The 25,897-nt window shown below is 40.9% G+C and overlaps 1 protein-coding gene across 2 annotated transcripts in view; it reads left to right on the plus strand.

Moving 5' to 3' along the window:
- The window catches only part of PLEKHO2 (pleckstrin homology domain containing O2), a 107,070-nt gene extending 98,639 nt beyond the window's left edge, over positions 1-8,431 (plus strand). Inside the window, exons 5-6 of one of the 2 annotated variants that reach the window (XM_069222810.1) lie at positions 3,888-3,989; positions 6,510-8,431. In XM_069222810.1, the coding sequence (XP_069078911.1) occupies positions 3,888-3,989; positions 6,510-7,751 (1,344 nt within the window). In that variant the 3' untranslated portion in view covers positions 7,752-8,431. The remainder of the gene's footprint in view (positions 1-3,887; positions 3,990-6,509) is intronic. The other variant, XM_069222811.1, reaches the window with a different exon arrangement.
- The last annotated feature ends 17,466 nt before the right edge of the window (positions 8,432-25,897 follow it).

Consider the following 25,897-nt stretch of genomic DNA (forward strand, 5'->3'; position numbering starts at 1 on the left):
CCCAATAACCCAGTGTCCAACCAACATGCCATGGGCAACTGGCCTATCGATCCAACCTGAAGGATTTACGTACCTAGGAGTGTTTGTCACAGGGAGCCTAAAACATTTCTTTGAGAGGAACTTGGCTTCGCAGCTAGAGAGACATTTTGTTCTGGAAGGCTTTCCCACTGTCTTTGCTAGGGCACTTGGCCATATTCAAAATGGTGACACTACCACACCTCCTGTATCTCTTAGTGAATCATCGTTTCCCATCGCTAAATCCTTTTTCCAGAAAATTAAAGCCCAAATGCGTACATTGCCTTGAGGGAGTGGGATCCACCGCATTTCTTTAGATTAGTTTTGTTGATTAGTGTTCGACGGAGGCATGGTCATGCCAGATATCCGACTGTATTATTGGGCGGTGCACCGTCTTATCATCAATAATTGTTGGTTTGCTGGTTCACAGACCTACCCTACCCTCTCAAGAGATCGATTATAGGAATTCTAGGGCTTCCTCACATGCTATACAGGGTACTCCTCAGAGGGGAATTGCCCCTGGCGACTCAGGTGGTGCTGGAAACGTGGGAGGAGGCAAAAAAGGCTACAGGTTAGAAGAATAGACTAACCTTAGAAACACCACTATGGCAGGGGACCTGTCTCCCGTGATTCGCAGATTGGACTCTACTGGGATTAGCTGCTTGGGACCTCATGGGGATCTCGAATTTAGGGTACATACTTCAGTTGCTCCTGGAGATATTGGAGTTCTCGCCTCTAGAGGCCAAACTTCTGTTGACAAACAAGACAGAGCATAAACTATCACTGACTTATAAAATGCTTCTCTGGAACATGCCTGATCCTGTGGAGATGGTGTATAGGGCCTGGGAGGCAGATTTAGGAGATCTGGATGACGCCGACTGGAGGCATTGGAGGCACCCAAAGAGACAGCTGTAGCTTCACAATTCAGGCACATTCAGTTAAAATTGCTTCATCGCACTTATTATACCAAGTCGCGAGTACATCGCATGGGCTATTTAACCGACTGCGCCTGTCTGCATTTTGGGGATACACAAGGGAATTTGACACATGTGTTCTGGTACTGTTCTGCTCTCGCCTGTTTCTTGGTGGGGGCATCCAAACAGCTGGAGGAGGTTTTAGTCTGGGAAATTCCAAGATATCCCGAATTGATCCTTCTACACATCACTAACAGGCATGAAGACACAAGATATCATAAAAGGCCTGGTGCTCGCTGAGAGGGATATCGCAAAGGCATGGAAGGATGCATATGTTCCCTCGTGGAGGGGTGGGCTCGAGGTATGGATTTCTGCACGGGATTGGAAAGACCCATTTATGTAGCAAGGGTGTGCCCCAATAAGTATCAGAAACTATGGACAGGTTGGGCGGAGGCACAAGGTATTCTCCTGGAGTCAATTCCTGATATACCATGGACGACTAACTCCTAAGGAGGGGTTCAACTGGACATCAAATGAGTGGGAGGGTGGGGGAAGACTGCAGTTCTGCAAGTGTTGCCTATATTATTGCCTGTTTCTGAGAGATGCTATGTACTGATATTGATTGCCTATGCTGCTATGTTTACTGTTGCTTGCTCTGCCCGTCAAGGGCTTAGGAGCCTAGATGTAACTGAAGGAGAAAAGCTAATAAAAAGTTTATATAAAAAAAGGAACAGTACCACCTCTTATTTGCAGTGCTTACAAATGGCATCCTTGGCAGCAGTTTCACATAATAGTGACAGATTCTAGGTACACTGATGCACTCCTCACAAGATTTTGGCAGTCTCTTAATAACTATCATTGTTATAATTGTGACTTATACTTGCTATATTGAGAACATTCTTGACTGCATTTGAGCTAAATGGCATATAAAAGTGACCATCAGCGACAAGTTGTGGACAGCATTAATAACAATCTCACTCTTTTAGTAGTGCTTCATCAATTGTTGTAGCCATTCCTTCAACACTTTTAAATACCCCTGGTATAGTAGAGGACCCATACATAACATACTGTGAGCATTCTTGACATAGGTCTTCCTTCTCCTTGCATAATAGTAGTTTAAGTCCCTACCATGTGTGACATCCCTGGTATTTGGTGATTATAAAGGGTATAACACAGTGAAAAGAAATCTGTCAATGTGTAAGAGTATTAAATTACAGCACTTTGTGAAAATAACAGGCTACGTCTTTGGAAGAAATATTTATTTACTAAAAATGAAAACGTGTTTCAAGGTAAAAATAGTCTTAATGAAAATTGCAAGCTTTTGTTTGCTGAATTGATCTTATCTAAAATGAAAAGTCTCTATTTGATAGCAAAATATGTGTATTTTCAGAAAACTGAAACTGCTAAAATAATGTTTGGGACAATATCGTTCCATTTCTGGTATTTAAAACAGATATCCTAGTTATAAGTAATGCTCTCTTTGAAAGGCTTACTGCTGACGTTGGTCTTTGGTGCCAGATAGCAATTACTGCCAAGGCTGTTAATTTGATACGTGTAGTATTATGGTGTATATTCTTAAAGCCATTTCATATTATCACTACTACTGTCTCAGGTCTGTTCATAACCGAAAGCTATGACCTGTCTCTTTTCTGATCCTGTAAGGTCTCTGTAAATTGAGCAATATTACTGTTGCAGAGGTATGTTACATGTGCATAGCTCTATCTGTTACCCATAATTGTGAGATTTTCTTTTTCAACCCTCCTTTTGCAAGAAGATTCTCATTCCCTCAGTAAATGACCAAGGGCCTGATTTAGCAGTTGGCTGACAGAGTAAAGGCCGTAAGGGTAGCTGAGGACGTTATGTCCGCCTCCCTGCCTCTACTCCGCCCGCCAGATTTAGAGTTCACCACTGGTCCTGCAGTGAACTCTATGGGTTTGTATGAATCGCCACCACGGTACTTCATACAAAGCCATATAAAGGTTTGGCATGTGTCTTTTAAAAGCTTTTTCTTTTTCAAAAACAAACATGCAAAGAGAGAGTTTGTTGTTGGAAAAGGAAAAAACAATGGCCCCCAACGCCTTGGGAGTTTTCTGGCATGGTGCGGTGATCATTTTTTATTTTTACTGTTCCTTACTGCCAGGATATGCCTAGTGTTAAGGGACAGTAAAAAAAAACCAAAAGAACATCTGGTACCCACTCTAAATAGGGCAGATGATTATATGGCTTACCTCATTTGGCCCATATTACTTCCTTGGGCCGCCAGAGGAAGGTCTATACCTACTGAATACATTTTCCTCCATCGGAATAAAACTAATGGTATGCCTGACTCAAAATAGGGCTGAGAATTTGGTGGTCTGGACACTCCTTCACCATTGTGATGGAGTACCCTGTCTGCCAAGCTCTAAATCACGCCCTAATAATCTACTTGGAAGCAGAGCGTGAGAACATGAAAAAAAGAAAGCTGAAGTAAAGAAAGATGCTGTATTCATTTTTGAATTCCATTGCCAGACCTTTCAAACCAGCTATAACACATAGTTAGGGAAACATGGTAAAAATTCAATGCTTGTCATGTCCTCCACAGCATAGTTGGTAAGGTAGGGTCTTGGGTGGCACACCATGAAATTATAGTTAATTTAAAGTTTTTTTTATTTTATTTTTTTAATAAAACCCCCTCTGTCAACTTCTGAAGAAAATCAGGCATGCTAACTTGGTTGGTATATTTTGGGGCAAGTATTTATACTTCACCACTTTCTAAGTTCCCCAGCTGCCACTGAAAAGCCGGCCAGTTGCCACGAAGAGTGGTTGATCAGGAATTGGTAAGGTATTCTTATTGCATCTCTTTTCCTCATGCCATGTCTACTCACAAATGTCCAGATTCTATCACAACCTTTTTTGAGATAGAGAAAATGGGTCTGAGATGGGAATAATAATTAATTGCTTTCTTCTTATTGAATAAAGGTGAAGGTGGATGCTAGCTGCTCCCTGGAGCATATGACTCGAGACAGAGTGAAAATGGGTCAAGGACGCCGAAGACCACCAACCAGGGTACACCTAAAAGAGGTCAGTACGCATGCTTCAGCATCCCCAGAGTTAAGCACATTTGGTAAATATCATACAGAGATTCTGATGCTTGAATATTTAAAACATGACGCATCTGATTGTAAAAGGGCATGTGCTCGTGTATTACGATGGGTTAATCATGTTGTTGAAAGAATTTTAAAAAACATGAAAAAAACAACAGTGTCAAAAAGGTAACTGGAATGCACAGTACAGTTGGGTGGGGGCAACAGCTCCCTTTGTTTTACTACATTGTTTAGGGTCCTGGGTTTCCAGTCAGGGTGTTCTTGTAAGTTTAATTTCCAGTTCAGTTTCTTAGAAACGATGTCCTATGTAGGCCAAATCAGTTTAAGTTATTGTGCCTCAATGTCTCAGCTTTTGAAACTCATGGCAACTGGTCTCAACCATTGGTGATGACTGAGCAGATAGAACAGGATCAATGAATACATCTAAAAAAAGAGCTGTTTAATTTTCTCTCAAGAGGTGTGGAAAGTTGGTGTATTCTGGGCACTTCAGGGGAAACATGTTCTAACACTTTTGTGTCTGATTAGTAGAATTCAGTCCTTCTCAACTGCAAGATAACATCTACAGGATGTCATGAGAATGACCTTGAAGATGCAAGTGATTTCAAGGGGTCTGAAATTTAGAGCCAAAGAGTGCAGTCGTTTAGTTGCTAAGCAGGCAAGAGCACAGATGATCTAACTCCTAATGTGCTGCTAATGTAAGGCCCACAAGAATCCTACAATGTGGTAAACAAAAAACAGGGCTGTCAAATATTCCAAAAAAGCAACCTAGATAAATACAACTCAAAAGATATGCTTGTTCCTTTGAAGTAATTTTACAACCAATTATGCATGTTTAGAACCCAAGAAGTCTGGATTCTCAATATGTTAGATATACACATGGTGAATTGTATGACAGGGCTTTAAAACAGTGCAAATATTATAACTGAAGGTTTTATGTATTGATTGATTGTGGAAAAAGTTCTAGAAAAGAATCAATACAATTGAAATGCTCATTGATGGTATTTAACCTGATTTGAAAATATGTGAAAATGAAAGTAAGTTTGCTGATACAGAAAGTTATAGCAGTTGAGATATTTTACCAATCTAGGGAGTCTCAAAATGTCCTGAAGGTCAGTCCAGATACAGTTGCCATTTTAACACTTTATATTGAATAAGTGGGTCTTCATCTGGAGAAGGAAGACCTATGTATTCGTAGTAGCATCCAAAAGAGGCTAAAAACAATGACAGAAAGAGACTTATAATGGCATTTATTTCAACAAGAATTATTAACTTTGAAACCACCTACAGTCACCAGGATTTAGACGAAAAAGCATGAAAGCCCCAAGTGGATCATGCAGTTATCTTAATAGTTAAACAATATCTCCAGGGCTTCAACGGATTATGGAGCTATTTGTTTCCTATCTGTTGCCTGTCACCCTGGACATATTGCTTGGAGTCAATGACAATAGGTTTTCGTATTCTGTTTGTCTAGCCTGCACCTAGGACATATTGCTTAGTGTCCAGAACAACAGTTTTTTACATTTATTTTGTCTAGTTGACAAGTAGGCCCTGCAGCACAAACCCTACAGTTGTGAGGATTTAGTAAATCAAGGTAAAACCACAGCAGTCAATGCAATTCCAATGTATTGTAATTCACAAGAAAGAAGTCACAGAGAATCCAAACTGGTCCAGTCTTTTAATAAGGGAATGCCATTTCTTCTTACAAGGTTGACAGACACTAGCAGTCTCAATCAGGTAGAAACCAGTCCTTCATTTGTGAAATACACTCATCAGCTTGTCCGGGATGAGCCCCCGGCTGTCGATGAGTGTATTTGACAAATGAAGGGCTGGTTTCTACCTGATTGAGACTGTTGATGTCTGTCAATCTTGTAAGAAGAAATTACATTTGTCAATGGGGCAAGAGTTATAGTTGCTCGAAAAAGCTTTGACTGTAATTGCTGAATTTCTAAGGTTTTGTACCTTTGAAATGTGAACCTATTTTAATGTCCCTGTAACCTTTGTTTTTTTAAGTGAATATATTGGTGTGAAGTTAAGAATAGTAAAGCCATACGTTCCTCTGTGCACTTACCTCCTCAATATTTTGGTCATGATATTCTGCTCATTCCATATTCTGTCCTCAGTATTCCCTACCACAATCCCCACATGGCATTTCAGTCTGGAACTACCTCTTCCCACCTACTTCTAGCTCATGTATGTAGATTTACAAAAGATGACAATTTCAGTGCCTTTCTAGATTCTGTATCCTGGATATAACATGAGACTGGGTATAATCATACAGGCTATTAACAGACCTCTGAGATAATGAGAACTGTGTCAGAATTTGTTACTTCACTGCATGGCACCAAAAGGGACAAGTCGATTTGTTGAAATAACAAGCAGATTTCTGAAGCATTGGTTCCCTTGGACAAGTAGATAGTTTACAAAATTATACAGCTCTACAGAACCATTGCATAAAGTACACAGGAGGCAATGACCTGTCTCTTTGTTCTGTTTTTAGGTAGCCGATGGATCCTCAGATGGTATAATGAGGCTTGATCTGGATGAGATGGATAACGGCCCCCAAAGCATTATCCCTGATACGGGTGAGAAGGAAACACCATTGTCTCCCAAGGAGAATTACAAACCACCTGTGCCACCTTTAAAGCCAAAACATTTGTCTTCTGCAGAGGAACCTTTGGATGAGGTTCCTGCCGAAACCACCCTGGAATCTGAAGCTCCATGTCCTCCACCCAAGGTCCTCAAAGAACGGACAGCATCAAAAGAAACACTTGAGGATACAGGAGATGCTGAAACACTCCTTCGCACTAGTCAAGAAGATCTTACCAAGGATCCCTCCAAGCATGCAATCAAGGCTCCAGCTCCTCCTCCAAAGGTTCTGTCAGATAAAATGAAGATAAAATGGGATGAACCAGCACCTGAATACAAGAGTGCGAGGGTTTCCAGTTCTTTGGAATCCAGCAAGGAAAACCTCTTCGATGTTGATGAAAATAAAGTCCTCAAGCCTCCATTACCACCTCCCAAGATCTTGACAGGAAGTATGAAAAAGAAAGAGGAAGGACTGAGTTCCAGCCAAAGCAGTTTAGAGGTTATGGCTCAGGATGCTGAGGATTCTTGGTATCAACGAGCAAACGAGCAAGATGATTCTCCAGAAAAGTACCAGAAGAGTTTTCCGAATGAAGAGACATTGCTAATCGAGACGGCTAAGGAAGCTAATGGAGAAAAGGTGAAGAAGGAAAAGGAGAACAAAATGGACGACACCAGGCCAAATGAAATCTCAAATGCCAGTAAAACAAAACCTGAAATAACCGTTACCTTTTTAGGTGAATCACAAAGTCCATCATCTCCTGCCATGCAAGATCACCCTTTTCCTAAAGCTAGGTGTTCCTCATTGGGAGACCTCCTGTCCAAAGACAGTCTGGAAACTAGAAAAGAAGGTCCTGCCTTGCTTTTGAAAAAGGACCATCTGGACGAGATGGAAATCCGTCTCACTTCTGGCAGGGAGAAAACCGAGATGCTTTTACAGCAAGTCCTGCAGGGGGACATGGGGAAACACTCTGAAGGGAATGGGCCAAAGGCCAGTGCTGAGGCACTCCTGAGTGAGGCCGTGCAGCACCTCCGGCAAGCAAGTCAGGTGCTGCAAGAGATGAAGGACTTGGAGCAGAGCCAGGAGCCTGACCTTCTAATGCAGAAAGATAAGCAGAAGGACCTTCTGGCTTTGCACAGGAGAAGTATGCCTTAGAGCAGGCTGCAGGGCAGGGTATGTCACATGAATGAATATCACTCACCTCAGCTGCCTTGGGTCAAGTTTGTAACTGTTGCTGCCACAATGCACTTTGGGTTCAAGATGGCATTAGCACTTAACATCCTTGAGGCATTTTATTCCAATTTATTCAGCCACAATTGACCAAATTCTCATGCTGTCCATAACATGAAAAATTTAGTTGTTCTTCTTTTCTTTCTTATGAAGGGGGGGCATGAGGTACCAATATAAGGAACCTGCATTCTGGTGATAGAACCACTAGAGCGAATGGTCTGAGTCAGTATTTTCGGGTAGGCTGCGAACACCAAGAAAGTAAGGGACTCATTTAGACTGTGGCGGATGGCCTGCTGTCCAGCAGTGACTGCCACAGATGTCCAGGGTGTGGGTGGGGGAGGGGGGGGGGGGGCGACGGGGACGAGACGGGAGGATAGGGGAATAAATAAAAAAAAAAAAAACTTACAGTTTGTTGCCGCTGCTGTTCTCTACTGCCGCCTCGTTCGTCTTCCTTTCCTGTTCTGGTGTCCCAAAAGAGACCCCCCCCACCAAACCTGGCGCTGCTTACATGCTTAACATAGCATGTAAGCAGCGCAGGATTGGTCTGAGTGGCAGTGACTGCCACTCACACACAACCCTGAGGCCTGTACAATTTTTCCATGTGGGCTGTGTACACCACTGGGCTGGAGAAACCTAAGTGTGCCTGTGTGTTTGGACGGCCGTCTTAGGCATCCAAACACACATGCGCACTTAAAGCACACAAGTCCTCATCCCCCCTCCCACCCTCCGAGGCCCAGCCCTGTCCCTCCTTGCACCTGCTGGTTGAGCCAGCAGCAGAAAAATAAAATGATATTCAGATATAATTAATTTTTTTTGCTGCAGGTCTTAGCCAGTGGGGGGACGTTCTTCTGCCATTGTGGAGGAGCCATCCCTACTGTCATCCTTCAGGGTGGCAAAGGTAAATTCTTCTGCCTTCCTGCCCAGACTACAGCCCACCAAATTTGGAGATCATAGCTGGCCCAGTGAAGATCTCTGTGCCTTCAAAGGAGCTGCCGTCATAGTGGCTCCTCCAAAGAAACGGAAAGTTTACTGAATGGCTGCCATTTAACTGTCACATGGGGAACAGAGAGAGCTTTTAATAAGAGAGAGTTACTAAGCTACTTACTCAGTGTAGTAAAATCTGTGCTTAATCCTAGGGTCCGATCTATTCATAATGAATGAACTCTCCATTCCCCAGAACAATTTCTTGGTGGACATGTGGTCCTACTAATTAGAGATCTGTGAAGCACAGAGCGATGAGGAGGCACTGCGGTAGCATGAAACATTATTGTTTTTAGATCTTTATTTATCATTTTACTTCACTGTTTAACAATGAAACAGCACACATAAAATATCAAAACATCAATGAATTGTACACATTGATTTAATCAAGATGCTTCTTTCATTTAAATTATGAAAATATTTGCTTAGTGCTCCTATATTCTAAGCCAGCATTCTATTATTATCACTTCTTAATTCATGTGCTGTGACCACGTCCACACATTTGTGACTTCCCACCCACTAAAGATTTCAAATTATTCTTCTCGCTTACAGCTCTCCCGCTCTCATACTGGTCCCCAACCATCACTCCCTTATGACCTATCACGTTACCTTCTACCCATTCATCAATCAGCAGAGGGGCATTATTCGGGGGCCCTGCTAATATATTTGACAATTCAGCCCAAAAGCCAGATCCTCTGATTCTCCCTCATCCGTTCTGACATCTCACATTTATAATTCTTTAGGCAGGCCCCAATCAGTAATGTTTTCATAAGGCTTTTAGGGGAGAGCCATTTTATGGCTATGCGGCATTTCGCCATCAGTAGGTCCAGTGTTGCAACTCTCTATTGTTACTTTTTTTTCTGGCGTTAGGTATGATACCTAATAGGCAGTGTCTAATTGTGACTTCTGTATTGATACCTGCTGTTGGTTGTAATCTTGCCAGTACATTCTGCCAATATTTAGACACAGGGTTGCAAGTCCAAGTCATTTGTGGCCTCCCCACTCCTCAGGCAAGCTGTGCATCAATATCTTAAGCAGCGTGGAGGGAGTCATCTAGGTGTGATGTACACAATTGGAAGTGTGTTCATTTAAAACTAGCATTACTACCAGTCTCCTTTACTTGCACTCAGCCTTTATCCCTATAATCCATGTATGTCAAATGTTCCTGTAGATCATCACCCCATAGCTGTCTTGCTTTCAGTTGCAATTGTTTCTTGTTTTGTAGAGCTTTATTAATACCTTAGACCAATATATGACACTGTCCTGTTACCACCAACACCTGCAGTGTCGCAGAGACCTCCATCTGGCAGGAAGTTGGTTTAGATCTCTCTGACTGTCTTCATTGGTTTGGCAAACTGGAGGCATTGTCCAAGCCCAACTTCTATCTCATCCTGTGCTTCCATGAATAATATGAATGTTTCCCTGAGAAATAGGTCTAGCAAGGCACATAGTAACAGGGTAAGAAAAGAGATGAGCACCTTTGGTTTAAAGAATGTATCAAAAATACAACTGCGTCTGCAGTACCTATGCAACTGAAAGAAATGATCTAATGCCCGAATGTGTGAATCTTTCCTTCGTTCTACCACGTATCCCTCTAGAACTAATTTTCTTGTGAAGACCCTCTTTGATTACCCTTTGATTAATTGGGACACATTGATGTATGGTATGAGGCATTTATTACCTAGATTTTTCAGTCAGTCAAAGGCAAGTGTGAGTGTTGTAAAGTGTTAATGGCTGGCTAATTCTGTCTCACTCAACAGATTCCGTACTACGTATAGCTTCATTGATGTGTGTTTCCTGGGAATGTCTTATCTCCATGAGATGCCTACATTTATTGTATCACCATACTCTGAAAAAATATTTCATTACACAGAGTGCTGTTTTCTCTTGAATTGGATTTCACTGAGTTAAATTACGGCACACACTTAGGTAATGTGTATATATCTAGCAGTTCAATAAATTAATCAATATCAAATTGGTTTCTGTGGAGCAGGACATTCACCAGCCAACCTATCTTATATCACCACTTTGTGCTTTAGTTTAGTAAGTCTTTGTCGCTCCCACTGCACCATGTAAAATAATTGTGGACTTTAAACATGACTCCCGCTTGGCAAACTTTAATTGCTGTAAAAGAAGAAACCATGCTGACAGCGCCCTTTACTGCACTGAGATCTCCCACAGTTTGGAGGAGGTGACCAAATAGGGCAGAGGATCCTCTGCTGTGGTGGCGGAGATTATGAACTCTAGCCCCCTGGCAGATCGTCCTACAGGGTCTTAAATGAGGCCCATAGTGCTAACTTTGGTTTCTGTAAAATCAGTGCCACAAACATTGAAGAAATGTAATCATTAGGAAAGATTCTCTGGATTTGGCCATACAGGGCACATTCCATCTCATGAAATAATATGTTATATATATACTAAAACTGTCCCATTGTGTTGCAAAAATATAACATTACAATATTTATTTATTTATTCTCATTTAAAGAGTTATACTTAATAAACAGAAAAAATCCTAGGCTTGAATTTGGTGCATACTAGGTAAGCAAAGCGTAGTCTGACCAAAAAGTATTTGATCCCCCTAACATTTTTGTATTATTCAAAACAGCAGCCTATGTTGACTAAACTGTAGTACCTGGAGACATAGATAAGTTAATGGCTTTGGGTAAGACACCAAATATGGCACTGAATAATCAGTGTGACCCTTTTCTGTGGATGCAGTGCCCCCCTAGATCACTGACGGCCAGCTACATTTTTCTGATGTGGCTAAGTCACCTAAGAGTAGAGAGAAACAAACTGCTCCGGTTATTGTACCCAAATTAGCGCAGAAGCAAAATATAAACGAGGGCCAGTGATTTCCTTCAATCTTTAGGGTGCAGAAAGATGGGGTGGGAAAACACTGACAAGCGTAGACATTCTTAATGATTTTTAATTCTGGATTGGTAAAGGTCTTCGTAGTTGCATATTCTCCATTCTAACACTATGAAGTCTTTGAATAACAATGATGAAGCATGAAATTGTTGAACCACAATAATGTTCTCCCAGTTCTTTCTGTGGTTAGAACTGCGGTGCACTATCAGCAATGAATACTGCCTCTCATGTAAAATGTACGGATTTAAAGTAAGTGTGTAACCAGTAAGTGCCATTAATGTATCTCATGTAATGTTTTACACAGATTGGTAAAATACCTTCAGGACCCTGTGATACCCGTGAGATACACAGCTCTAGCGACAGGTGTAACAATTGTGTAGTTAGAAATGACATAATGAAGCTGCAGATTATGTAAAGTAGGTATAGTAAGCTATCGAGGGGGATTCATACATAGTTTACTTAGTGCTGCACAAAGTTGGGGAAAATAGGCTGATGGAAAAAAGTGCGTGGGTTCTGTCTGTGGCCTAAATCCAGATATTTCTAAGATGATAGTAGCAAATACCAGATTCAATCCTGTTGAATAGAAAATCATACTAAGTGCACAAAATACTTAGCAGTATTACACGACATCGAGCCTTTGTCCTCTGCAAATAATAACACATCCCAAAGCAAATTGTTTGCTTTATTTTCGTTTAGTACTGCCATGCTCTTAAATATTAGTGCAACCTTCCAAGTTGTGTACATATGTTAATGCCATGTGATCTAATAGTATGCTAATTATGACGTGGAATGCTGAACTCTTTTTGATTTATTAAGCCAATTAGGGAAGTGTAGAGCAGGATCACGCCAAATAGCATGTAACTGGCCACTGAGATGTTTTCATAGTGTCTCAGTCAAGGGATTCGTTTTGGTGCAGGCAGGAGAATGACAGCGGGCAAAATGGTGTAAATAAATAGATTCATATTTACCAGGTAATTATTTATAAGGAAATATGGACATTTGAAGGGCACAAAAGGAGGATCAGCCATAAGTTGGCAAAGTTGGCACCTGCTTACCTGGAAAGCCTGAATCATAACCGCTGCTTCTCTAATTAACCAAATTGTGTGGACAAATGAGTTTCTCATTCCCTTTCTCTCAATGATCAGCAAAAACGTGGCGGGGTTAGGAGAAGGAGATCCTCTAGTATTAATTGTAAAATCGGGATATTTACATTACACTTACAGAAACATGACTGGCCAGAAATGTCTTTGACATTCATGTAGAATATGCATTGACATTATCATGTACCATAACTGCCTTCTCATTTACATGTAGCCGCAGTGACAAAAAAACAAGTAAATTAATGCTTATCATGTCTGCCACCTTGTTGCCCTTTTTGATATTTAGCTGATAAAATTGAAAATAAATGCCTTTGTTGTTCTATTTTATATAAATAAGCAGTATTTTATTGGAAACAGAGTCAAATTTAATAAACAGATATTTTAAAAAATTGACGTACGTTGCATTTCTTTACTCTTGCAGACAAAGTGTCAACTTCTTTAGTTCCATTTGTCTAGAATGCTGGGTACCGTGTAATGCTTTGTGGTGCAACGTGCGGAGTTGGTATGGGCAAATAAAAGGAGTACGTTGTACCCCGCCTGAAAAAAAAAAACTACTTCCCTTCTGCCACTGGCAGAAGACCAAATGCATCCTTATGATTTATAGCCATTCTGCCAGGAAACGCTGGTCAGTATGGGTCCATATGGACTCTTATAGTAGTTCGGATTTCGGCAGTTAATGGAGCACAGACCCACAGACGAGTAGTTTTAAAAACTTTGTTGCACAGATTGGTTTTTACTGTCATGTTGTGTGCGCGGTAACAGTCACACTGGGAAACGGGTGTGTTCATTAATCGGTATACTAACGACCATGCATCAATGATAGGACAGTAAATCCTTGCTTAATCAAAGTTCATGCACATAAACTATTTGTGTAATCTCGCTTGGCGTTAAAACTCCACCGAAACAAAAAAAAACTCTTCAGTAAAGCATAATTGGTGACCTCAGGACTCACACCTAACGATACATACACACCCCATTTACAGAATTAAATGAAGCCTGAGTGTAAGAGGGCAAAAAGGTCAGATGCATGGATAAGAGTGAACCCTGACAAGGAAAAGCCATCATAGTCCTTCATGGTGGCAAGCTAGTGTGGATGTGATATAGCAAAGTAACCAGATTTCGATACCCCATCCCCCATACAACAATTCTCCTATGACATCTCCAATGCACTATCCATATCTCCCCGTACTCCAGACCCTGCCTCTCTGGAAGAAGGGCTGCATATCTGACACTTATTTTTATGTATTTTATATTGAAAAAGTTAAAACATTTCCGAAGTTGCTTCTTCTAAAGATATATTTTAAAGGTTTAGTTGACTGCCACTAAAAAAAAGAACATTATTTTAGATGGTTAATGTAGGAAATTAGCATCTTTTGCATGGTGTACATCTGAATTTTTCCCTTAACTGTTTCGCCTACTGTAGAACTATGAACAATTTACTCCTGATAACCAGTGGGAAAGTGTCTGTCCGCCTTTCAACATGATCAAATCGGTAAACTTGTAACTGGTATACTTCACTTGCATACATGTCCGTAGTAATTGGTACAAAATATACCTAGGGCCTGTACGTTAAATGTCACTAGTGGTTTGCAGTACCTATCATGCTATCCTCTACAGTGACAGTGTAAAACATGGCTTCATGCCTGTCATTGTGGCCTGACTGTTGCACTTGCTGGAGCAATTTCATCCTTTTCAGGAATCAATGCCCTTCGAAGTTGAAGGTGGTATCAGTAGCACAATTTCAATACAAACCCAATTAAGTTACACAACATGACCAATGTGGCCACGGAAGGAAAACTTCAGTCAGGGATAGAGTTAAGGGATTTATTGCAAACTCAAGCTCAGAGTCATGTATACAATTCGCAAGACCAGATTATAAAGATACATACTCACCAAGAGTTGACCAAGGTGACAAAATAAGTTCAGGCGGACTAGCATTAACAATACTAAGCATTCAAGAAAACTAATACATATTAAAATAAATATCAGTGATCCAGAAATGAAGTGTTCCTCAGGTTTAGCAATCATCAGTCAATTCAGTTTTACACAGTCAGACTTTAGCTGCGCACAGGGAAAACCCTACAATTGACCAAATCAGGGAAGTACGTGTGTGGGGCAGAACATATGTGAGCAAAAGACAAAAAATACAAAAAGGTAAAAGAAAAACTGGAACAAATCATCTTAGATTGCAAGCTACTAGCTACGGTGAAAACAAAATAAATAAAAAGGGAAAGCATCAGCATATCAGAAGCTCGATCAAGAGTCTTCTGAAAGTGACTGGAAAAAGGTTTCTAAGTCTAAAAGGGGCATCACAAAGGGACAAAGCAGAGAGGAAGATACCTTTCCAAGGGACACAGCATGTGGAGTTCTTTATCAGCAAAGCATCTGGAGATCTCTGAAGAACTGACAGCAGCTGAGTGGGAAATCTGGAAAGCATGTGACAGCATCTCACCAAAGGCCAACTGGTCATCGATATATCAACGTTCATAAAGCATTCTGATTCGCCAAAGGTATCAGTCCAATTCACGTTGAAGGGTTATCATCCAACAGAAATCGATCTCAAGGCTCCAAACTGAAACATCCACCTCTTTTCCCAAGTGTGTCATGGGAACATCTTCCATCTGTGTGACTCCACAAAAATCTGAAACAATTGTGTACAATGGCAATCTGTGTTCCATGATGCTCTGTACTCAAGGGCATATTTGTAACACTATTTGGTCCGTATTTATACTTTTTTAGCGCCGCATTTGCGCTTTTGTATTTTGTAAGTTTGCGCCACTTTTGCGTCAAACAAGTACGCAAATGCAGCGCTAAAAAAGTATAAATATGGGCCTTTATGTCTAAAACAATTGAGCCTATTACCAAAAGCTAGTCTTTTCATGGGAACGAAATCTGAAAGAAAGCTCGCATTAAGGAGCAAATCAGCATTTCCTGCACAGTCACAAAATACAAGCTTTAGCAGGCCTCACGTAGGCTAACACAAGTAAATTACAACAATACATTCAATTAATTTGTTTTAATAAAACACATTTAATATACAAACTTATGAAATCAGCTTAAAAAATGCTTTATTAATATGCATGTTACATTCACTTTAAATGGGGACAGACCTTGTTAATGCATTTCAGTAAATATAACGGGGAAGTACATTTCTTTCATTTTTGCATGCATTTTAAATTAATTAAGCAACAGTAATTCGATATGTTTTCAATACATTCCATTAATCTAGAGTCTAAGTTACATCATAATATCAGTTTAGTGACTCTAACATTTGGTTAAATTCAAATACCATCTATGTCAAACTCTGCAGTTTAAACAAATGCACATTAATAAAGATGTGTCAGTGCAGCTTTTATATTTAAACCACTAGTGATTTAATTAACATAAGGCATAAACTGCTACATTTTGATGATGTTTGTGATGTGAGGGATACCACTAAAGTTTAGACTACATAAGTCCCCCCTTTGATGGTGAATTAAGGCATCACAAAGTACTCCAATGCTCATTTTCAGTGAGACAGCTCAAAACTTTAGAGGTTCATTTCAGGTAAGGTCTTCTGAAGTTCTCTAACTGCTTGGTGTTACTATAATATAAACTTCTCCTAGTCTCTGCTTCAGTTTCTTTTCTTCTCTGTCTGCTCTTTGCTCCTTTCTCCTTCAGCTTCTTGTATAGCTTGTAAAATCCAAGTGCAACTAGGGCACAAAGGACCACGATTAATAGAGGTCTCAAAATGGTTCCCACAATACCTCCTTCTAGATTTCCAAACTACTTTCCAATGGCTGAAAAATCACTACCTACTGCTTCCCATGCACCTGATGCTGTTAATCCTTTCAGGTCCTGTTTCAAGTCAGTCATGTTTGAAATGTACTTTCTTATCTCCTTACTGTTGTCAGGTATTTAAGTGCAGCATTGTTGCTCATGTAAAAGTTTGCAAACTCTGCCTTCTTTTGTGAGGAGGATGTCTAATGCAAGGTGATTTTGCAAAACCATTAATCTCACAGCAACCATTTCTGTGTCCATTAACAATATGGAACCTAATATGGAACCTGCAGTGTCTTTAGATAACTTATCTACTATTGTTGACCGCTTTCTAGTGCTGAGATCATTCAAGATCACACCTACTGAGGGCATTATGGCACAAAAAATATCTCCTACAACTTCTGAAGTACTTGGTCCTTTTTGACTTTGGAGTTTGCTTTCTCACGCCATACTGGATTATTAAAATGCTCCACATGATAAATCTTTGGAAAATCCACTCCCAGTTAACATGTACCATAACAGTCTTTTTACAGCTTGTAATAGGCATTTTTTCCACATATGAAATAAACATCAGGAATGGCAGCGTTTTGCCCATTTAACATAAAAGTTCAAACACCCTTAAACAAAAATGCATGCCTACATTCACTAGTTCCTACAAAATGTGTGTCAGTCATGATCTAGGTCAATATACACATAACTTCTCTACATGTTGCCAATTTATAGTAAGGAATCCTTGATTTCCAGCTACTGAGCGTGTTGCATCTTTCGTCCTTATTCTATAAAACTATTCCTTTTTCTATCCCCTTCTCTTCTCAACTTGTCTAATTAATTCCTTTTGTCTTGAACTAAGAATGGAGGTCAAATGTACATACTTTCACCATTCTGTACTTCAGTGTTCTATTAATCTGCTCTACAAGTCCTGAAGCCTCAGGTCTGTTGCTGCAATGCAGTGCAGTCTTTGCTCAACTGGTAATGCCACTCACAAGATTTTTAGGACCTCACTGGTCAAATGAGTTCCTAAGTCGGATTCTAGAGAAGTCAGAAAGCCGAAACGAGGCATCATCTCTCTAAGTAACAGCTTAGCTTCTGTGAGACTGTAATTTCTCCTAGTGGGGTATTGTTCGAACCAGTGTGAGAAAATGCATACAATGACTAAGACATATCTCTGTTATTTGCACACTCAGCTCAATAAAATCCAGCTTCATTCTGTTGAACAGTCCTCCTGATCTACCAATATGACTCGGTGTAACAACTGTGTGTTTTCCTACATTCATCTGTTGGCATGTGACACATATGTGGCTTGTGGCTTTGGCAATTACTATGAATCTAGGATTAAGCCATGTTTGTCTGAATGTTCTGATCATTGCATCTCTACCTATGTGAGCTTGTGGTTATGTCTTGCCATAGGGAACAGTAAACTATTAAACAGGAGCCATCAACAAACATGACATAGTCATTTTCATCTAAGGAAATATCTTGAATGTTAGGTTTGGGGCACAATTCAATCACATCAAGACAGTTATGCTCAACCTCATATTCGCGGTCTCTTGCACTTTCCACAGGGTTAGGCATCTGGGTAGCAGGGTTCAGGAACGTACATCATCTAATATTCACATTAGAGGAGGCAAGTTTAACCGTCTCATAATAGGTTAAACACACACTTCTAAGGTACTGTGTCTTTGTATGGGTCAATAACGTTTCCACTAATTGTGGAATACAAACGTTCGGTGGGTGGCCCATAACAATGCCTTTGCACTGTTCAGTGCTGACACTGAGTGCCACAACGGCCTTTAAGCAACCAGGCAGCGCTGATGCTACAGGATCAAGTGTAGCAGAAAAACAAGCCATAGGCATGTTCGCATTTCCATGCAGCTGTGTCAAAACTGAGAAAGCACATCCACCCTTCACACAGCTAAATAAAGAAAAACATTTGTTATAATCAGGCATTTCCAGAGCTGGGGCTCAGCATATGCTTTCTCTCAGCTCTGTGAAGGCATGTATGCAGTTGTCTTCCAAAGGTACCGGATCAGACCCATCCTTTTGTGTCAGCCTCTGTAAAGACTTGGCCACAAGGGAAGAGTCGAGAGTCCACTGATGACAGTAGCCAACCATTCCCAAAAAATCCAAACCTTTTCCTGTGTGGCAGGGGGATTCATTTTCATGATTGTTGAGATTCTCTTGTGTGACACTTTCCTCACACCTTTTTCAATGTGGTGACCTAAATACAGAACTTCTTTCTTGTAATACTGTAATTTTTCTGGGGACTCTTTATGACCGTTTTCTCCTAAATGACTCAAAAGAGCAATTGTATCTCTTCTGCATGCTTCTTGGGTGTTTGTTGCAACTCACAAATCATATATGTACTGCACCAAGACTGAATGATAGGGCATGTTAAGGGACTCCAGTTGTTTTTCAAGATCTGGTTAAAAATGGATCATGACTCAGTATACCCTTATGGAGTTCAGAACCATGCAAAACATGACTGCCAAATTTGAACGCAAAGAAGAATTTGCTTTCCTCATGCAATGGTATGGAAAAGAAGGATTGGCAAAGATCAATCAAACTAAACCATTCTGTGTCACAGGAAATTTGAAATACATTCTTTGCTGGATTTGGTACCACAGGGCAACAAGGAACTACAATCTTGTTCACTTTTCTCAGGTCTTAAACTATGAGGTATTTTCCAATAGGCTTTTGCAATCCTAAAACGAGTGAGTTACATGGAGTTCACAAATTCTCTTTCAGGATGCCGTGCTCAATCAGACAATTTATCAAAGTGGTAATTCCAGCAATTGTCTCTGGTGACATATTATACAGGGATGTTTTTGGATACCCTGCATTTGGCTTCACTGCTATTTTAATAGGCCCAACTCCTTTGATGAGTTTTATTTATTTCCTGAAAACCACCAAACCTCTGATGTCACTGTTTCTTTTAAATCTTCTGGAATTCATTACATGTCATCATTGGGTGCACTGTGACACTCGGGTACTGCTCTACAGTTTTACAGGATACATCTTCCTCATTTTTCTGAATTGCTATTCCTCGGGGTTTGCAGCTTAACTTACACAACAGATTGCATCCTAGCAAGTTTACGGTACTTGACTCACAGACCACAAATTGGTGCTCATCTTCAAATGAACCTGTTTTTACAGGGACATACCCCATTACAGGATTAGTCAATTTCTTATTTATGATTCCTACAACTTGGTTTCTTTTTCCGGAAAGGGGCAAGTTTGGCACTTCAGCTGTTCTGACTGTGGAACGTGTAGTTCCTGTGTCAACCAAAAATGACACATCATGGCCCTTAATGTTTGCATTTACATAGGGACCATGTTTATATACTTCTAAGGATGCACATAGCCTGCATCCTGACCATTACCTTTTCTTTTGATTTCTTCTGTTTTGATTCTAGTTCATTACTGCAGTACTTTGCGGAACGCAAGATTTCATCAATCGGATTAATCTGCCAACAAATCAAGTGCTGCTGAATCATTTCACTTATGTCTGGCTTCCATCCCTGCACAGATCTGTACACAAAATGACCCATATCTTTAGCTTCTATAGTCTCAGTACCGCAATGAGGTTTGAAAGCCTGCAACAATCTTTCATAATAAACATGAATTGACTCATTATATCAATCTTCTGCCAACCAATATATTTGGACACACTTTATTTTACAGTAATTCAATTGCCTTGTAATACTTTTTCATCACTTTTTTTTAGATGGTGCACCTGTTATCGGATCTCTTCGAGGTTCACTGTCAGGCCAATCAACATGCACTTTACATACAGCCCACAAATCAGTGGAACCACAATGTCAAACAACATATTTAAATCTTCCCACAGGCATTTTGAAAGTTTCACAGAACTCTCCATTTGCTTGTACTATTCCACAGGCTTTTCTCTGAATCTTGGGTAGTCATTGATGAATTACATTATATCACTCCTACTCCAGGGTACATGGGCATAACCTCCACCTGGTATTTCTCTCCTGGACATCATTTCCTCAGCTTGATTTGCTCCTGCTGAAGGCATATTTGGCTTTGCTTTCTTCTGATCTTGTTTCTTCGCCCATCTACCTTCCCACTCTAGGGCTACCAATGTCTGTATGTATGTAATCAATTTCTCAATGTGCAATTTCATTCTGGGAGATCTCATGCTAACTATGGGCCTGATTTTGAAGATGGCAAAGGGAATACTCTGTCACAAACATGACGGGTATCTTGTCTGCCACATTACGATCCCCATAGGAGAGAATGGGCTCATAATATGGCGGATGAGATAGCCGTTACATTTCCGACAGAGTATTCCCCTCTGCCCAGATCTAAATCAGGCCCTATGTCTTTCGAGCTTATCACTAATCTATAACTTCTCTTTAAGGTCTTTGATTTTTCTAAATCCACATCATATTTCTCACCTACTTCAGCAAATCTCTCACAAGCCTGTCCTGCACGTTGTGTAACATCTTTGCACATGAACCGTAATTTGTCTTCTGTGTAAGTTCCCAATTGAGCTGTGTCTAACATTCCTAAAAATCATTTAATTTAATTCCAATTTCAATCTGGGCACATTCTCTGATCTATCTCTCTGGGGTGAACCTTCTGTTCGGGCATTGCAATTTGTTGTACTAGTTGCACCTTGAGGACTCAAATTATTTAACCAGTCGATCAACTGTTGTGCTGTGAAACCTTGTAAACTGATATTTCTCTGTGGTACGTCTCCTTGTGGAGTGTGTAATGAACATTCAGGATCTAATCCGGTCTGGGCACAAAATGAGGTGGGGTTCCCTGAAGAAACCTCACATCAGGAATAAGTCCTGCTTTATTTAACATCGAGTTAGGTTCTGCGATTTGTGTGGGGGTCAAGGTTGGTTCTCACCATCTCCAAATTGTTTGAATAAACTGATCCCTGCATACCAATTGGTGATATCCCAGCAGATGTAACTGGTGTATCAGGAACAGTTGGGATGTTTATTGAATGGGCATTACTTCCAGACGTACCTAAAGCATACATGGGAACGACTGGACCTATAGTCACTGAAACTGTTAATGTATCGGGACCCATACGTTTTGTGTAACTCTGAGGAATTGTCATTCCTGCACTCTGTCCTGTTAAGACACTACTGAAACTTTGTCCTGTTTGACTCTGGGTAACATTTGACATTGACTGAACTAGACTAATTATTAGCACAGGTTGATTTGTGGTTCAATTTTGCACCATTGGATTCACATAAGGTGACTGCACCTTTCACTCACATTAGGACTTTGTATGACGTGATTTACAACTGTACTTTGTACGGGCTGAATTGTACTAACAGTCAGAACTGGTAGATACACTACTGGAATTAGTGTCACTGAATGTGTAGGTGTACCTGGGACTATCTGATTCAGGGTCTGTGCCACTGTAGCAGTTGGTATATTTGGGGGTTACATTTTGTGCTGCTTCACTTCTCGCTCCCATCTCAACTGAGTGATACGGAGGTGGACTATTTATCAAGATTTGATTTATAAGCTCATCATCGGAGTCACTGTCATATGGTACTGTCTTTTTAGTCTGTTTCTGTTGCCTGTTCTGCTCTTTCTGTTTTCTATTTAGTCCTAGGTTTAGTGCTTTCACCTTCTTCATCTGAAATAGCTGGAAACATTCTAACTCCCTCAAATATATCTGCTCTCCACATTTTCTGTTCTGCATCCCATCTAAAGTGTCTTAATTGCTTTCTGCATTCTCTTCTCATACTTGCTACGAGTTCCCAAAGTCTAAGGGCTTCAAACTGCGCCACTCTTGGAGGCGATTTCATCTCATACATTATTTGCCTCAAGTTATCTATAATTTTCAAATTGAATGTTCTATAACGGGGAAATGCTAATGCACTTTTTTCTCAGTGATCTTGTACCACTGTTCAAGCCATATACATGCATAAAGTTCTTTGACAGATGACTCATAATGACCTGGAGTTCCCTCCGGTGGGACTGGTATACCTTCTCTAACTGGAATGAATGCATCTCCTCTTAACGCACACTTTAATGGTTTGAAAAACTTAATTTTATGACAAGACCGGAGGCTCCTATTATGCGTTCTTTTCTTGCTTTAATAAAACAGCAGCAAGTGAAGAAAAACTACAAATCTCATGGGCGTAGAGAAGACCAGCCAATGGGAAACAATTTGTAGTCCAATAAACAATAACCAATGAACATCAATGTATGGTATTATGACGTAACTGGACTGCGAACAGCCCTCTTTTTTTGCTGCTCGCAGCCAGTTAAGTCATTTTTTTCTTCATTACTCCGTGTTATTTGTATATTATATTGTAAATGCTGTCTTGACTTTATATTGTCTGGTGTGCTTACGCGCACTGTTTGACTCTGGTGTTTCCTTTCATTTTACTGCCCAGTCGGCAAGTTGCCGCATGTTTATTTTATTGATTTTTTCATCTGGTGTCTCGCGCGCTTCCTTCGCGTGCGCTGCGTTCGAGGAACGGTTTCAGCCGCTCCTCAGACATCGAGCCGTTATTTCGGTTTGCGCTTGAGGAGCAAGGTGTTTTCCAGATTCCTCGTGTCTCCCTCAGGTTGTTTTAGCGCGTTCCTAGCGCTGCACCTACCGGCTGGTCTCCTCTTTCAGACGTACTCCCCTGCCTTCTGTCGTCTGGCTGTAAGACATTTCGGTTCCACACCCCGGGGCGGGGCTTATTGGAGTTTGCAACTCCCCTCTTTTTTACATTAACCCTTAAGCACCTAGTTTGACTGGTTTGAATCATTTTACTTTTTCCTTCAGTACTTCATAGCAAATATGGAGTCTGGCAGTTCCACTTCCCTTCAGGTTGACCAGGAGGAAGTGTCTGCTATTAAACAAGACATAAATATGTTTATACAAAACTCTGTACAACAAGCTGTCAATACTTCTATTAATAAACTATCAAAAAATCTGGAATCTTCGGTTTTAAAGATGCTCAACAAGTCTTTATCTGCCCAGTCTGCAGGGGATTGCAGACAGCGCCCTTCCCCCAGGTCAAAAAATGTACAAAAATCGGCGCTAAAGATTTGTGAGGTTTCCTCACCCATGGCAGAGGACGCGGTTCCTCAAAAGGCTCCAAGTAAGGAGAATAAAATTCCAGAAGGTACAGCTCAAAAACGCAAGGCCAAAACTAAACATGTTATATCTCCCTTAATAATTTCCTCTATACCTGACACTGATGACGATGTACCTGATGCAGATTCAGATGCTGATCCATCTGACCATGATGATTTTTGTTCCTCGCCCATCTCTAAGAAGTCTAAACTCTCCTCCTCTGATGCAGGCACCTCAAATCCACTTCTGGATTGCGACTGTGTGCCTATGTTTGATCCCTCCTTTATTTTACACCCCAATTCGACGGAATGGTTCCCAGCTGCTCATGTGGGGGAATATGTGTCAGCCAAATTATTTAGTTCACTGGACAAACAAACACGGGCCAAGCTCAGATCAGAGTGTCCTCGTCCCTCTCTTGTGCATAAGTCTTCCACTACCCCTATCATTGACCAACCCATTTTAACATTCTTCACCAAATTCGGCCAAGATCCTAGAAAAGGAATTGATAAAGCCTGGTCCTCATGCCAGGACAAATTATTGGATATCATTGGTCCTCTCACTCAGATTTTTGACATGGCTGAATCCGCCAGGATTTATGGGTCTTTTATTAATCCCGAAGAACTGTCCTTATGGGTCCAGAGGTCGGTTTGCCTTCTGGGAAACTCTAACTCTGCTATTTCTCAGGAAAGGCGCAAAGGCATTCTACTCAAACTAGACCCTAAACTTGTACACCTGGCCACTCTCCAACCTCAGGTAAAAACAGAGGGTTTTCTATTTTGTGACAATTTTATTAAAGAAATAGGCAAATACGTAGCCACTTTCACCTCGCTGGACAAGGCTCAACAGTCTTTAAAGAAGGTATTTCATCAGCGGGTTTTTGTCAGGGCCGGCAGAGGCAGGAGCCGCTTTGCCGGTCGCTCCTACTACAATCAAGGCTCCCGTGGCAATTACAACACAGGATACCAAGAATTCAGTTTTATCCGCAAAGGACCAGGGGGTTTTGCTCCAGAGGCTTCAAAAATACCAGAAATACCAACCAAACAGGTAAATCCTTTCCTTTCTCATGTCTCCGTGGGCAGTCGTCTTTGTAATTTTTTCCCAAATTGGTTATTAATCACCTCAGATCCTTGGGTTCTAAGCACTGTTCAGGGTTATATGATAGAATTCTACTCAATCCCAGTGCAAACCATCGCCCCTCCTCTTCCTCGTTTCTCTACAGACATGTCCACTCTTATTTCTTCGGAAGTTCAGTCCCTTCTGCAGAAGCAGGCTATTGCTCTCACTCCTCCAGATCCTGCAGGTTTCACCAGCTCCATTTTCTTGGTTCAAAAGAAGAACAAGAAGATGTGACCTGTTATCAACCTCAAGTTTTTCAGCCAGTTTGTTGTTTACCGCCACTTCAAGATGGAAACCATCCTTCATCTCAGAGACTCCCTATTGCAGAACGATTGGATGGTTCGTTTGGATTTGCAGGGCGCTTACTTGGTCGTCCCAATACATCCAGAACACAGGAAGTGTCTACAATTCCAATGGCTTGATCATTTCTTCCACTTTATATCTCTACCTTTCGGTCTTTCCTCAGCGCCATGGTGTTTCACCAAACTCATGAAGCCAGTGGTAGCACACCTCAGAGCTCAGGGTGTAAGACTCCTCATCTATCTAGACGATGTTCTCCTCATGAGTCAATCACCACAATTACTCACAACGCACCTCAATCTAACCTGTACTCTCCTATCGGGCTTGGATTTCATTATCAACAAGGAGAAATCTCTTCTTCTTCCTACCCAAAGTATAGAATTCTTAGGTTTTTTGTTATAAACTCAGTTTCGGCCACCCTACTTCTCCCTTCTGCAAAAATAAAATAAAGTCAGAGATTCTTCAAGTATTACGTCATTCGTCCATTTCCCTACGAACTCTCGCTCGTGTCGTCGGTCTTCTTTCTTCTTCCATACAGGCCATATTTCCAGGTCCCTTGCATTACCGGGCCCTTCAGCGTTTAAAGATTCAACATTTATGCAAAGGGCTTTCGTATGCACAATCTCGACTGGAGGTTCATGGTCGTTAGAGGAGTCCAAATTGCATATCAATTGTTTAGAGATGCTTGCAGGCTCCTTTGCAATCAGAAGCCTCGCAAAGAACATGGGGCCTGATTCTAACTTTGGAGGACGGTGTTAAACCGTCCCAAAAGTGGCGGATATACCACCTACCGTATTACGAGTTCCATAGGATATAATGGACTCGTAATACGGTAGGTGGTATATCCGCCACTTTTGGGACGGTTTAACACCGTCCTCCAA

Source organism: Pleurodeles waltl, chromosome 3_1, assembly GCF_031143425.1.
Source record: "Pleurodeles waltl isolate 20211129_DDA chromosome 3_1, aPleWal1.hap1.20221129, whole genome shotgun sequence".
Lineage (NCBI taxonomy): Eukaryota > Metazoa > Chordata > Amphibia > Caudata > Salamandridae > Pleurodeles > Pleurodeles waltl.